The sequence below is a fragment of the Vespula vulgaris genome, chromosome 1 (assembly GCF_905475345.1).
Source record: "Vespula vulgaris chromosome 1, iyVesVulg1.1, whole genome shotgun sequence".
NCBI lineage: Eukaryota > Metazoa > Arthropoda > Insecta > Hymenoptera > Vespidae > Vespula > Vespula vulgaris.
The window spans coordinates 13,113,400-13,129,161 of NC_066586.1; the positions used below are offsets into that span (position 1 = coordinate 13,113,400).

General features: G+C 35.2%; 1 protein-coding gene across 3 annotated transcripts in view; it reads right to left on the reverse strand.

Moving 5' to 3' along the window:
- LOC127067686 (polyamine-transporting ATPase 13A3) overlaps positions 1-14,917 on the reverse strand; it is an 18,668-nt gene extending 3,751 nt beyond the window's left edge. The window contains exons 1-9 of one of the 3 annotated variants that reach the window (XM_051002947.1): positions 14,499-14,917; positions 3,275-3,359; positions 2,945-3,172; positions 2,713-2,846; positions 2,459-2,615; positions 2,163-2,367; positions 1,705-2,049; positions 666-1,617; positions 62-584 (exon numbers count right to left, since the gene is read on the reverse strand). In XM_051002947.1, coding sequence (XP_050858904.1) covers positions 62-584; positions 666-1,617; positions 1,705-2,049; positions 2,163-2,367; positions 2,459-2,615; positions 2,713-2,846; positions 2,945-3,172; positions 3,275-3,359; positions 14,499-14,514 — 2,645 coding nt within the window. In that variant the 5' untranslated portion in view covers positions 14,515-14,917. Of the gene's footprint in view, positions 1-61; positions 585-665; positions 1,618-1,704; positions 2,050-2,162; positions 2,368-2,458; positions 2,616-2,712; positions 2,847-2,944; positions 3,173-3,274; positions 3,360-3,784; positions 8,314-14,498 lie in introns of those variants that run through there. The other 2 variants (XM_051002939.1, XM_051002934.1) reach the window with 2 other exon arrangements.
- Between the last annotated feature and the right edge of the window lie 845 nt (positions 14,918-15,762).

Below are 15,762 nucleotides of genomic sequence, written 5' to 3' on the forward strand. Positions count from 1 at the left end.
TAATATGTTAATCGCACGTTTACGATTTGAAGAATAAATTTCTCAGGTCTGATTTACTCACTTATCCGATAGATAATTGACATCGTTTTCTAAAACGTTATTTCCAAAGGATCCACTTTCGACAGTTTCCAAACTGACCACACTATTGAGATCTGTCATTTCACTGAAATCACCTTGACCAGCTGGTGATATCGGCGATACTTGGCTATTACTTTTAGTGAAATAGATCTGTGGTTTGATTTGGTTTTGCTGAGTGATCGCTGCTACTACGATAACGGGCGTTCCTGGTTTAACTATGTCACAATCTCTGGCTACCGATAATGCTGTCAACATGTTGTCTCCTGTAACCATGACAGTTTTGAGGCAAGCGGTATTCAAAGCTGCGATTACAGGTGTAGTTTCCGGCTTCAAACGATTTTCCATTATCACGAATGCCAAGAAAGTTAAGTCAATTTCGGCAGATTCACGACTCATCCGTTGTACTTTGGCATAAGGAAGACGGTTTAAGGATTTATGTGCCATGGCAATTACGCGATAACCCTCCGATGTGTATTCTTGAAGGACGTTCGCAAAATCGGGCGGAACTACAAACGAATTATAATTGTTAATACAAGAATCATCGAAGGAAATGAAATAAATTCGATGAAGAAAAGCGTTGGACTTACTAGATTCTGGTTTGGACAAGCTGAGGATCATTTCAGGGCTTCCTTTGCAATAAAGATCATAGTGATTAGCTCCCAACGTTCTTGTGATTACGCTCATCCTTTGAAGACTAGACGTGAAAGGAAATTGCCGAACGATACCGATTTCTATACCCTGTTCACCTAGATCGGCTGTTGAACCAGTCAAAGCAGGATCTAAGTTGGTTAAAGAGATGCTATCGACCATGTCGGAAGTCATAGAATTTTGTCGACTCATATCGATCGATACCTCGTGCGTTCCTTTCTTTAAAAGTTTGGAACCCTTAGGAGGCCGAACTATCGTAGGGAAGAGCATAGAGAATTTGGAAGTATCCGAAACGTCAGGTTCTTCCAGAGTCCAGCCAGTAGATTCGAACATTTTTAAATCAAGTGGATCACCTACCAATTGATTATCGATTATAGTGATTCCATGACACGTGACCATTCCTATTAGCAAATCGCTTAATGGTAAATTCATTATCTCCTTTACAGGAAATTGAAACTTTTTATCTGAAGCTGGTACCACACCCCACATATCGAGACCATCCTCGGTTAAAGTTCCAGTTTTGTCGAAACAAATGCAATCGATCGAACCAGAAACGTTTATCGTTCTTGGACTCGTACAATATATTTTGTTCTTTTCTAATCTTCTTTGAGCAACAAGTCGACCAACCGTCATAGCCGCTGGTAAAGCAGGTGGTACCACGATAGTTATTAGATCCAGAGCTTCCAAGGCGATGTGACTTATCTGAACACCCCGCATAACTTTCGACACTATGGTATAGATTACACCGATGCTGGCTATTCCGGCTAATAATATGACGAATTTATAAGAATCTTGTTCGAATTTGAAATCAACAGGTGGTGGATACATGATCGATCGTACCAGTCCTCCTTTGCTAGTGCTAAAGCCTGTCCTGATGACAACTGCAAGTACCTGTTGAACAGAAAGTATATATTTGAAAGATCGTTCCTATTCTTTTTTAATATTAATATTTCCAATAGTTTTCATAACAACGTGTACCTTTTCCGATCCGAAATATCTCGTTTGAATAATCTTTGTACCACAATACAGGGTATGCCTTGCGTGTTCTTTCGTATCGTATATAATTTCGTTGGAAGAAGGTATGGGCGTTTTCGTGACTGGAACGGACTCTCCGGTTAACATGGACTCATTCAGAATACAATTCCCCGTTAAAAGCACAGCATCGCAAGTCATTGTACAACCGTGAGGTGGAATAACTAAGACATCTCCAGGAACTAAACGTTCTGCTGGTATACTCGCAGTTTGTCCAGTGGAACGATCTCTCATAACGGTTGCCAATTCGGACGAAACCGCGTGTACGGAAGATCGTAGATTATCTTGATTCTATTTAAAAGAAAAAAAATCAACGACTAAAGGATATATAATGTATGTGTGTACGTGTGTAACGTAGATTATATTAGAACAATTTTATCACACGAGAAAAGGAATTTGCTTACTCGACGAGTCTGAAGTACCGCCATTATAATACCAGCGCTGGACATGCTCAGAATAACCATCGCATAATAATAATAATCATCCGCTACCCATAAGCAGAAACTGAATAGTTGGAAGACGTAAAACGGATTGAGTACTTCGAGACACAATAACGTTATTATGCTTTTTACTGGAATTACAATTTCATTGTTTCCATAAACATTTCGTCTGAAACAATGACCAACCTCTTATTATAAAGAATACCGATTACAATGAGAACTAAGAAACAATCTAAAGAGTAATACCATAATATCATTACCTCATGTATTGTTCTTGAGCACTCAAACCTTGCATTTGGTGTAGAGACGAATTTAGAACACCAATGTCAAGTCCACGCAACTTTAAAAATTCAGATCTTTCCGTATCCCATACGTACGTTAATTTCTTGCAATTAAAAACGACGATCGATTGAACCTCTATAAACGGGATTGATCGTTAATAATTTGTCTATGCGAATGAAACGAGTGAAATTTATGCATATAAAAATTTATAAATTCTTTTCTTTATGTTTACGTTTAAAATGTCCGCCAAGCAAGTGCACGGACAATGTTGGAATTTCTTCCTTCTCTTCCTTGATAGTTATCATACTTCCATTATCCATCCATGGCTCGTTATCGATCAATGATTCCCCATCGAACGGTATATTCCTTCGAAAAAAGAAAATTCAATTTTTTATTATCATTTTCATTCACGCATCATTATACGAAATTCCTCATTACATATATATATATATATCTATACTAACATGACATCGCGAGCTGCTAACGTTCTCAATTTTTTCACGTAATAACTAGTATGCTTTCCTTGAAACTTTTCGACTAAAAGAACAGTATCGGCCTCGTCCAAAGGACATTTGGAATGAGTAGCTTGCAACATAAGACGTGGTACCCAATGGAAAACCAATCGCAAGAGACCACCGGTAACGAAGATAAAGAACCAGGTAATCACGGTTAGAACATGATTTCTTTTGTAACTAAAATGAAAAGGTTGGACACGTGTAATATATATAAAATCAGATAAAATTTTATAAGCTTGTCGAAGTAGCTAAAGGAGTTCGTTCCTCTTTCTTAATTACCCATAAATTTCCATCTGATCTTCTTCGCCCGGGTTGATGTAATCCACGCCATTTTTCAGATGAAGGAGGCCATTGCCTCTCGTACCTAAAATCAAATAAATATATCTAATGACGTTAATGACGTAATTTCAAACGAACAACCAATTTCTTATATTCGATTAGATGGGATATAGTTACCGGGGATCATTTTATTAGTTCCGGCATACGATTCGACAAGAGATCAAATAAAAAATATTATTCGTACCCAAAAATTCTTTTTAATATATATCGCAAGAGAATATGCGAACGTGTTTAATACGTGTTCGTCTCCCTTTCTCTTTCTCCTTCATAACAAATTAAAAATACGTGCTAGATATGAAAAATCAAATCAGGACTGCTTTTATACGCACGATCATTTTCAAGGCTATCGAGAATTAGCAAAGGATTTGTAAATTTATAAGTAAACAGATCAATAACATCGACTCCTCCTTGATTTCAACGTGCTTACATCAGGATATATCTATCATTTACCATTCTTACCCTCCAGGAGTTCCGTTTTTTGTTCGCGTTGTTGTTCCGTCGTCGTGCCAGTAGCACGAGTTCCAAAGACGCTGTAAGCGTTTCTGGCGAAGCTAAGATTCAACTTGCTTGGCGTCGGCGGCATATTGATGAAGATGTGAGACGATGACGACGACGACGACGACGACGACGATGATGATGATGATGATGATGATGATGATGATGATGATGATGATGATGACGATGAAGACGACGACGACAATGGTCGATCGATCGATCGATCGATCACGTAGGACAACAAAATAAAACTTGTTCTTAATTTCTTATTATTTCTCTCTCTCTCTCTTTCTCTCTTCCCAAGATATTTAGAGGACGAGTAGGCAATCGCGATTCTTGCAAAGATTTCTTCGTGGCTTCTTCACGAGAGCGACTCCTCCTCTTCGACTATTTATATTCTTGTCCTTCTTCCCGATCTATTTCTACCACTACTACATATTATCACTAATATTTACTTCTTATGGATTATTATTGTCCATTGAAGGGGGGAAAAGGGAAGGTTGGATTATAGAGAAGGGAATTGGTGGTACGAATCGATTTAAGATCCCCTCGCTTTTCTCTCTCTCTCTCTCTCTCTCTCTCTCTCTCTCTCTCTCCTCCCTCTCTCTCTCGATTCTCTTTATCAGTAGTCAGGTTCTTTCTCTGAAAGCAAGTTCATCTACAACGAGAAGAACCAAGGACACTCGAGATAATCGACGAAAAATGTATTCCAGGAGGAAGATTGCGAGGCGATGGCTCTCGGTGACGAGTAGGAGGACACGTCGAAAAAGGTCGGCTAAGCTTTCCCTTTTTTTGTTCTTCTTTTATTCGTGGGCTAAATAATACCCCCGTCTGCTACCGACACCGATTACCCGCCATTTTGGGATCTCTCTTGGAGGTTCTCGAGGCTCTTCTAGGTGGACCGTTTTCTACCATTTGTGTGACATTGATCTTAGGAAATTCTAAGGGTTTCGTACTATCATCAGAGCTTTTGGCAGATAGAGCGGCAGGAGAATATGGAAGCCGAGGAGCAAGCCGTAGCCGATGCTATCGCTTCGGATCTGCCGGCGGATTCCTGGATTCGTGTCAGTCTCCGGGATCGGTGAGCTTTCGCCAGCCGATTCGCGGCGTCGTTACCGAGCGTTCACCCTCGCTCATACCGCGCTCAAGGCACACCAGCCTCGAAGAAATCTTCTCCCTCTTGCTACTGCTAGTAGTTATTCTTCCACGGAGTGACCTTGACCGTAAGAGGAGAATCCTAGCTAGTTCGAAATCCGTAGAACGGAAGAAAGTCCCGTGAAAAAGATCGTTTTGATCCGAAGTGCTATCAAGTCGTCTCCTCCTGTCTTCGATCGATCCGCCAACGACGATGGCGACGACGACGACGATGGCGTCGTTGCTGTTGCTGTTGCTCTTGCTCTTGCTCTTACTCTCGTTCTTACTCTCGCTCTTCTTACTCTTCTTGATGTTGTTATTCTTTCGACTTCTCGCCAAGCCGCCCCCACCTCCTACCGCCTCTCTTTTTTGCTCGTACCACCCTTTTACTGCGCCCTTGTGCGATCTCAAATACATTACGGGTTATAAGGATATCTTTGGTGCCGTCGGGGATGTCTCGATCGGCAGATTTTTTCGCACCAGATACCTGCCTTATCGACCTAAGATAATAATAACGTTTAATAATTAAATATCGTGGGAGACCGAACTTTTCGTTTATATCGGTCGAGTATGTTTTGTTCTTCTTTCTTTCTTTCTTTCTTTCTTTCTTTCTTTCTTTGCTTGCTTGCTCTCTTTCTTTCTCTCTTTCTCTCGTTTTATTTTCTACCACTTGACTTCTTTGTTATTTATTTTTTCCGTGTTTCTTTGTTACATCACCACACACTTTGCGATCGTTGAATATTTATCCCGTTTATTTCTTTCTTTCTTCTTGGAAATTACGAACGATTAATTATCGATCGTTCGATATAATATCACACACGTTCGCGAATGAACGACGTTTGGCCTCGAAACTCTACGTTCACGAAAGTCTACGAATTCGCACAAGGGAGTCTATATATAGAAAGGATGATTACGTCAACGACCGACAAACGAATTCTTTTTCTTTCGATTTATTCGAGCGCGGCTCACTTGGACCATTCGCGAACAAGTTTCGTTTGACGTGACTCGTCTCTTTTTTAATTATAATTGCAATAATAATTATTATTATTATTTCTTCCTTCAAACAAACGTCGAGTGGCGTGAACGACACAACCGCACTATATGTATATATATATATTAAGAGTATACACTATATAAATATATTAAGTGTATACGTACGTGGATATATATATATTTTTTCTTTTCTCACCCTCTATCCTTTTTAAAGTATCTCTCTTAATATTCTTTCAAACGATCATCCGCTTTAAGGATTCACCCTCTTCGGGACTTCTAAGTACAGAGAACACCGTGCAAAAGTTTGTTCCTAGCATTTTGCTCATAATGAAATCAAAACTCGAAACTCGACCGTAACCCTCGTTGCAATTGGCAGATTTTCGCGTTTTCCTTTTCCTCTTCGTCGTCGTCGTTTTTATCGTCGTCGTCGTCGTCGTCGCCGTCGTCGTCGTCGTTTTCGTCTTCGTCTTTGTCTCCGTTTCTACCAACCTCGTCGTAACCCTTTTTCTCCTCAAGATCGTGCAAATTAAGAAACGGAAAAGAAAAAGTCTCCCACTTCCGGGAGCTCACTTTACTGTTTCTCGTTTTAATACTCTTCCAAGACACGGCCGCATCGGAGCGAACTTCCTCGATATTTTGACGATCGAACGATATAATATAAACGTTATTAATGTCGTCGAGAGAACGACATTTATCTTGTATTATATCCGATATATACGCACGCGCGCGCACACACACCCACTACACACATACACACCACACACAGAGAGACAAGTCGATTGAATTAAATACGTAACTTTTTCTTAAATATAAACACCACCTACGAACGCACACTATCCAAACTTTTTTTATACTTTTCTCGAAACCGTCAAACTCCGTCAATTCGCGACGCTAGACTGAAGCAAGTTCGAACAGCACGATTCGCACTCGTTCGCTCGCTCACTCGCTCTCCGGTCGATTCGTTACGAGCAACGTGCTCCTTTTAAGATGGCGGCTGTCGTTGCCTTTCGAAGCGCCGTACTCCCTCCACCCGATTGGGCGCTTTCTCACGAATTCTCTCTCTCTCTCTCTCTCTCTCTCTCTCTCCTTCTCTCTCTCTCTCTATCTCCTTCTCTCTTTCTCTCCTACTCTGTCACTCGTTTATTTCGTCTCTGTCTACCTCTATCTATCTCTGTCTCTTGTTGCTCGATCGAACACCCGAACTAAATTAAGGGGAATAAAGTTGAGTATGTTTCGTCGTAGAAATTTTCAACGATACCGACGAATCAGGCTTTTATTCATGTTGAGTAAATAGACGATGACTAATCCTTCATGACGCCTATCCAATTCCACGATCCTTTAAACGCGATCGAATTAAGGGAAACATTTGGCATGTAAGCTTTTTTGCACTATCTCCTTTCTCTCTCTCTCTCTCTCTCTCTCTCTCTCTCTCTCTCACTCTTATTTCTACAACCAGTTTCAGGAACGTATCGAGCACGCGCCTGCCTCTTCTAGGGCTGTCACGTGTTCCCAACGAACCCGATGCTTCTTCTCTCTCTCTTTCTTTTTCTTTTTCTTTTTCTTTTTTTCTCTTTTCTGTTCTTTTTTCTTTTTGCTACGCGATAAGAACGAAGAGATAGAATTGCATTGACGAAGAAATTTTAGTATTTCTTACGTCAGCGTCGCAACCAACGTTCCTTCGCATTCGCTGAAAGAAATGAATATAATTTGTCTGGTTTTTCTTTTCCTCTTTACCATTTCTTCTTCGATCATCGTGTAAAGAGAGAGAAAAAAATTGCAATCTTTTGTCCGGGAAAAACCGAATAACCTTCCTCTCTCGTGTCTCAAAGTTTATTACTGAACGAACGATCGTTATCTCTCCTCTAAAAAAAAACTCTTGTTTTCCTTATTTTCTGCCAATTTACATTGTTTAAACATTTATGAGGTATCGCATCGAGGAAAAAAAATCCATTTATTATGCGATTAAAATATGTATATATGTATTGTACGTATAAGGATTGTCTCGTTGAATTGAAATTAATTCCTCGAGAAGATTCTTTCTTCCAGAAGAACGAGGAAAACATTGTTTATACCGTACGCGGAATAATAAATGGCAATCTGAATATATCTTATTAATCTTGTCTTTTTTTTGTTGCAACGTTTGAATTAGGAATTTGGTTGCGCCGCACCTGAGACTATTCACTTTGCCCCCTCTACCGTCGCTAACGGGTACTCTCTCGACCTACGACGATGACGACGATGCGCGAACGGTGACGAACGTCGACGAACGGTGACGACCGTGACGACCGTGACTCATTTGTTCTCTCACCAAATCCTACCTCTTGCCACGTATCCGCCCCTGCTAATTACACGGCCCTAATGTGTACACTTGTTTTCATAGTAATTCGGTATCTCTCACCGATGGTGGTCAACATGTATACATATATATTAGATGTATATATATATATATATATATATGTATATATATATATATATATATATATATATATATATATTGTGTGTGCATAACTGTAAGGATATATATTGCAAATGATTAACTCTTTGTATCTTTACCTTTTCTTTTTCATTCTTTCCTTTCTCCTTCTCTCTCTCTCTCTATCTCATTCTCTCTGTATGTTTTATACATGTGCACCCTTTCTTTTTCTCTTTATACACTTTGTATATGCGCTCTCGCTCTCACTCTCTCTCTCTCTATCTCTATCTTTTTGTTTCTGTCTTTCTTCCTCTTAGTACGCTTTGTACATGCGTTCTCTTTCTCTCTTTCTCTCAGTACGCTTTGCACATGTGTTCTTTCTCTTTCCCTCTATGTTTCCTAACTTCATACATTTCTACAAAATATTGAACGATCTTTATTCATATTCTCTTCTTGCTAACTCAGACTATTGATGAAACAAACGCATTGAAATATGCTCTAATATATTAACACCTCTTCGCGTTCCCTGATTGGTCAATTTCTCTTCTGTTGCATTTTTATAGGCAAGTTTAGACTAACTTTCACGATTCATTCTCACGAGGAAGACACGTGTGTCCGAGAATGTGCTGCGACCCGTGGCAGATTCCTATCGCTGAAACCAGAAATGTGCCACTCGATTGGTCATTTATTTTAGCGCGATATTTACGCGAAAGATGTCGTTTTCATCGAGTTGCACAAGACGAAATATTGCCTTTCAACTCCTTCCTCATCATTTTGAAATCTTTATAATCGATCAAGTAAGAGACAAAGTTAAAAATAAATAATAATAATCAGCCTATCTGTTTTTATTCGTAAATATATATATATATATATATGGTGTAAAGTGTCTTTTATTATCAATCATATTATTGTATACGTATTATTGTACAGACATATCAAACGGAAAGAAAGATGTCGTAAAATTGCAAACGATGTCTCTCTCTCTCTCTCTCCTCGTTTATTTCTAGTAATTTTATAATTACGTAATAAATGTTAATTGCGTAAAATCAATTATTCATCGTGGTGATTATAACACAATAAGAGTGCAACTTGTTATCGTAACTAAGATTTATATCCGAATTCTTATCGTCGCTAGTTTTAACGATTTTATTTTCGAGATTACAACTTTGTAGATAAGACTATGATACGCCGTAAATTGTGATGCTGTTATTTACTGACTCATCAGATCGTATGTCTTATGTATCAGAATTAGGATATGATTTATGTATTATGTTCGTTGACTTTATTAACATGCGAATTAAGCGATGATTCGATGACACCATATATATGTATATATAAATATGTATATATATGCATAATATGTATACCGGGTGTCCGGTTCCAAGTTTTACAAGCAGTTATTAGTCTCGTTATTAAAAAAAGTGTTTCAAGAAGAATTTTGTTTCGTGGTGAACACCTTGCGATGATGGTAAATCTTTCAAGTGACCTTTTTTTTTTTAAATGGAACTAATTACTTAGATAATTATAATATAACCATTTTCGTGACGAATTCATCGATCTATAATGTTTTGGTTATTCAAGGTTACTTATTGTCATTGTCGTTGAAACTTATTTTCATTGAATCTTCAGAAATTGTTCATTCATTCTCTTTATTCGAAAGAACGAATTTGAACATCAACACATTGATTTATTTTATCTATAAATGATCTTGAAAGTTGTAAAACTATTTCATTGGTATTAGGTATCCTTAACCTAACTTTTTATCTATCAATATTTATAATAACTCCTTCCCATGACAAATTTATACATTTGTATTTTAAATCATTATAGAAAAGAAACACTGTTAATAACCCCAATAATATTGATTCCTTCGAATAATTTCATTAATAGCAGATATTCTCTATTTGTAAACAAAAGTAACGATAAATGATATCATTAGCGTAATTACGCTAATCTATGTTTACCACCGTACTCAACGATAAACCAAATCTTGAGGACGTTCAATGTACATAGGTAAATTTTAAACGGCAATATGGCAATGATACGGCAAATAATAATGTATTATATAGGCCGATGAATTCGTTACGAAAATGGCTGACTATACGTCTATCCAAGTGGATAATTCCATTAAACAAATTCCACTTAAAAAAAAAAAAAGTCACAATGAAATCTCAAAACGAAATCTCAAAACGAACCTCATCTAAACAAGGTTTCTGTTTCATCAAAGGATTTACCAAAATTGAAACAACATACATAAGTTATGATAAAAAGATTTCTTTTAAATAACTAATAGTTCGAAGAATAATTGCGTCTAAAAGTTCAAATACCGGACACTCGGTATACATAAACGTACATACGTACATACGTATATATTATACTCGAACGGGTCGAGGTCGTATCATTTTGCGAAAAATGAATAGTTGATTATATCACTGTGAAAGATAGCAATTATAAAGTATGTAATTAGATGCAGCTATCTTAACAATAAAAATGTATAGTAAGATCCTGTTAGCAACACATCTCATTCGTATCTTTTTTTATCATTGATATATGTATCTAAGCGTTAAATAAAGGTTAACGTTTTAGAGATTAACGATTAGGAATAAGAGATCAATGAATTTTTAGATTATTCGAGCTCGATGAAATATTTTCTTATCATATTGAATTTATGTATTTTCTTTTGTATACGAGCGCTGAATAGAGGTTAACGTTTTAGAGGATTAGAAATAAGAGACCAATGAATTTTTAGATTACTCGAACGCGAAGAAATATTTTCTTATCGCAACTAGTTCGTGTACTTTTTTTATCTATGCGTTAAATAGAGGTCGACGTTTTAGAGGATTAGAAATAAGAAACCAATGAATTTTTAGATTACTTGAACACGAAGAAATATTTTCTCATCTATCATAATCTTTTCTTATGCCTATTTTCGAATAGGTTAAAGTTCATATTCGTTTCGAATGTCTCACGGAGTCTGTCCAATGTCGTGCCAAATTTCGATCGTATTTAGAAAATCACGTCATCGTAACTAAGCCGATTCCTTGATATTTATCTACAAGACTCGAAATGAATCATGAGATTTTCTCAAATTATTTTCGTAAGATACTATTATAAGATCTATATATTCAACTTAAATATAATAAAATATTCGCGATTCGAAACAGCTGTCAAGGTCCAAATAGTTCATTTTTCTATTTTTATATACATATGTTAGAGACTTTTCTTACTAGATAGCTAGCACAAGTGATATTTAATACATTGCTATATATATATATATAAAATAATGTATTTCATTAACTATGTTTATAATTAAGAATTATTGAAATAATTCGTAATACAAATAAGTTCGTTTATATTCATACATTAATTATAATTGCAAAAACTGAACTTATTGATTAACTAATAAAATCATTATTAAAATATTAAAAATTCAGGAAAATTGGTGACATTAAAATTAAATAAACACTATTTAATGCAATGAATAATAGCATAATAATGACTTATACAATTCTAAATATACTTTAATAATTACATAAGTTGCATCTACGCGTAAACTCGAGTATACTCGTAAGCGATCAACATTGTGTTATTAAGACATTTATGATTCGTTAGACTAAACGTTTAGACGATTATTGTGTTTTTCGATACTTATTGTTACAATAAACGCTCATTTTTATTTAATCGAGACATTTGCTATGATGTAAACTATTTGCCCTAATAAGTCTGAAGAATGTTCCGAGTATAGCATTTGTATTTTTAATTCACGCATCGTCATCAAGTTGTTGTATATGCGATCGAATGTCTACATGCGTTTAACTCTGTTGCAGCTTTATCAAGTAATCAATATAATATTTTTTGTTTGTTCAAACTGAATATATAATACGCTAGCAATTAAATGAAAAAAAATGGTTCTTTTCTTTTTTTACGATTTAATAATTCTCAATTATGAGCATAATTGGTAAAATGCATTACTGTTCATATAAAATAACCGGTTACTAAGGTGTTTTAAGTATCATTGGGCAGTTATCTGATAAAAAATATCTCTAACATATATATATATACATGAGCCGGTGATTATGAAAGTGGTCTTAATCACTGGAGGTATTAAAAGACATATTTTGTCTCTGTTTCTCTCTCACACGTTGATCTTAACATTTTTAATATACATAAAATAATTATTCTCCAAGAATAAATATATGGATATATATTTTTTGCTTGTCTTTTTATTAAAGAAATATAATTATCAAAGAATTCAGAACCGAATATTAAACTATCAAATAATTTAAATGCTTTCAGAAAAATATAAATATAATATAAGTATTTATACCACTCTTATAATCACTGACTCATATAATTATTATAAACATTGACGTTGAAGAAATCAGAATACATTTGACGGTGCTACTGCAATAGTCTGTAAGGTTATCTTTGATACTGGACCGATCAGACTTTTCATTTTTTCTTTACTAAAAAGGCCACGCTTGTAAAACGTGCATATTATAAATACAAAAAAAAAATAAATCCTCGTCATTCGGATATGAATAATAATATATACGTTATTAAGTATGTTGATAGGCACGTTTGAGATTACGTAAAACGGTTAATCTTGTTCTATTTTTTTTCTTAATAAATTATCGCCGATAACGTAAAGAGAATAATACAGATTTAAGATCTTATTGTGTTTTATTATCTTTTTATATCAGATTAAGCAGTTATCTAATAATTTATTATAATTATTCATTATGTAGAAACTCTTGAATATTATTACTAAATATACGTCGATATATTATCAAAAAAAAAAAAAAAAAAAAACAGTTTATCCATTAATAATGATAATAAGAATAATTATAATAATTATAATAAATTTTAACGAGTTTTGTAAGAATAAAAAAGAAAAAAAAAAACGTTCGCCATTTTCGATAAATTAATCATTTTGAAGCGCGATTATTACTAATAGCGGCCAGTTCGAAGATCTTTGATGATCATTTCGAACATTATAGCGTCGTTTCTTTTTTTTTGTTTCTTTTCTTTTTTTTCTCCCTGAAAGATCAACGAGGTCGAGGCCAAATTTATTCGACATACGTTCGTTCGTACGTATATTTATATGTCTACTCCCTGTAGAGATATCAATCTAAATGATTAACTCGATCGACGAACCGAGTTTTAAATGAATGGTGGGGATCACTGTCTTAAATATGTCGGATCTTTTCATTTCTTATAATTGCTGTCTGCGATGAAGTTTATATCAAATCGAGTAGAACAAGGAACTATGAATCAATTCTCCTTTACAATGACATTTTCGAGTTATTTGTATTATTCTAATGTTTTTCTGTTTTTCTTTTTCGTAGTAAACTGTGTAGATAAAACAGTATAATATGCATGGTAGTTTAACCTTCGTAGATTTGTATAAGACAATTAACAAAACGAAAAAAAAAAAAGATAATAAAGAAAAGCTCTTCTTTATTTTTCTTCGAGTCGTACAAAATTCTATAGGCCAATAAAACGCTTCGTAAAAAATATTCGAAAAAGACCCAAATGGAAATATGAAATTACTTACATCATGTTTATACATATATTTTTAACATTTTTTGTTGATCTATTTGATAGGAATATCTAATTGATTATATGGAATCAAAGTCGAGAAAGTGTTATTTTATTCCGTATTATTAAATGTCTGCAGATAATCTCCAAATCGATCTTATCGATTGGACAGATCACACGTAAGGTGTACGAAAGGAAATTGATTTCAAGATAGTGTACATCTATACTTGTTTTGAATTATTTAATATATTATTCTTACACCTAATTTAAATCGTTTGATGTTATCAATATATTTCTTTGTTACAAAAATAATAATTTTTTTTTCGCAATAAGAAAAAATCACATTGATATGAATAATAATAATAATAATAATAATAATAAGAGTAATAAGAAAAAATATATTAATAATAAATGTCCGGTTTTTTTTTTTATGTTAGAATAGACTAATATGAAACGAAAAGAAAATCATAGTAATGATATATATCACGTTTTATATTAAAATATGATAACAAAAAAAAAACAATACAAATTAACAACAACAATAACAATACTACTACTACTACTAATAATAATAATAAATAATCGTACCATCCATGATATCCATGTTGTGACGTTAGGTTAAAAACTGTCTCCTTCCTTTCGAGCAGGTTGAAAAACTTCGTATTCTTCAACTTGAGATATATTTCACTTTCACGAAGGGAGATGTACCGTTTTTCAAAAGTAATCAAAAACTACAGGCTTGTCGGGCATCGCGGCTCGACGCAGCGCGTCGTCTGATTGGAAAGAGACGACGGCACGTGCACCGAAAAATGGTGCACTTTAATTTGATGAAATAAGAGCGAGGACTACCTCACAGTACGAGGAATCAGTAAGCACTGAAGAGAATGATCAAGAGAACGTAGGAAGAGAACGTCGTCTGCCTGTCTGTGACGTTCTCCGTTGATTCGTTGATTCGTTTGTTCGTACGTTCGATGTTGGCAAAATAAAAGAAAAAGAAAAGAAAAGAAAAAAAAAAAAAAGGAAAAAGTCCGAGAGGTAACGAAAACAAGATTCTACTTCTTTGTTTTTGTTTTCTTTTTTTTTTTTTTTAATAGAGGAAACAAGAATTTCTTCTAGATTCTTTGTTTCCTTTTTCGAAGATCGGATTTAAAGGTCACGACTTTGATTGTCCGTCTTAATAATGTCGTTTTTCAAATAAATGGTTAAGTCCTTGAAACACCTATACGTTTTTCTTGTTAAGATTTTGATCAAGGATCGATAAACACCCAACGAATGTGTATGTTAATACATATTGATTTCCATTATTCTTTCGAGTTCGTTCGTTCGATCCAGCGATCGATGTTACCGTCATTCCTGGAATGTCTTCGGGAACAACGACGAGTATTAAAATAAAAACAATAACGACTATAATAACAATAACAACGATAAGAACAACAACAACAACAACAATAATAATAATAACAATAATAACGCTATTGATAATAGTACCCACGAGAGTAGCAACAGGCTCGACGAACCGAGCGACACTGTTCGCTTTCGCTCGGCTATGCTTTTCGCGCGTCACGACGTTTCGACTTTCGATGACATACAAACGATCGCGATTGGCTGAGAACGTTCGTTATCAGGGATCGACTTGCCATTGGAACTGTTAGTTGAACGAATGCTTGCTTCTAATCGTTTATTTTTTCTTTTTCTCTTTCTTTTCTTTTTTTTATCAACTTCCGAACGCGATTTCGTAATAACAGGCTCGACGACGGAGTAGCTGACGATAAGAGAAAGTACTGAGTGTGAATATACTCGTATATGTACACGGTCTATATACATATATATTTAGAAGTATGTGAATTTTATG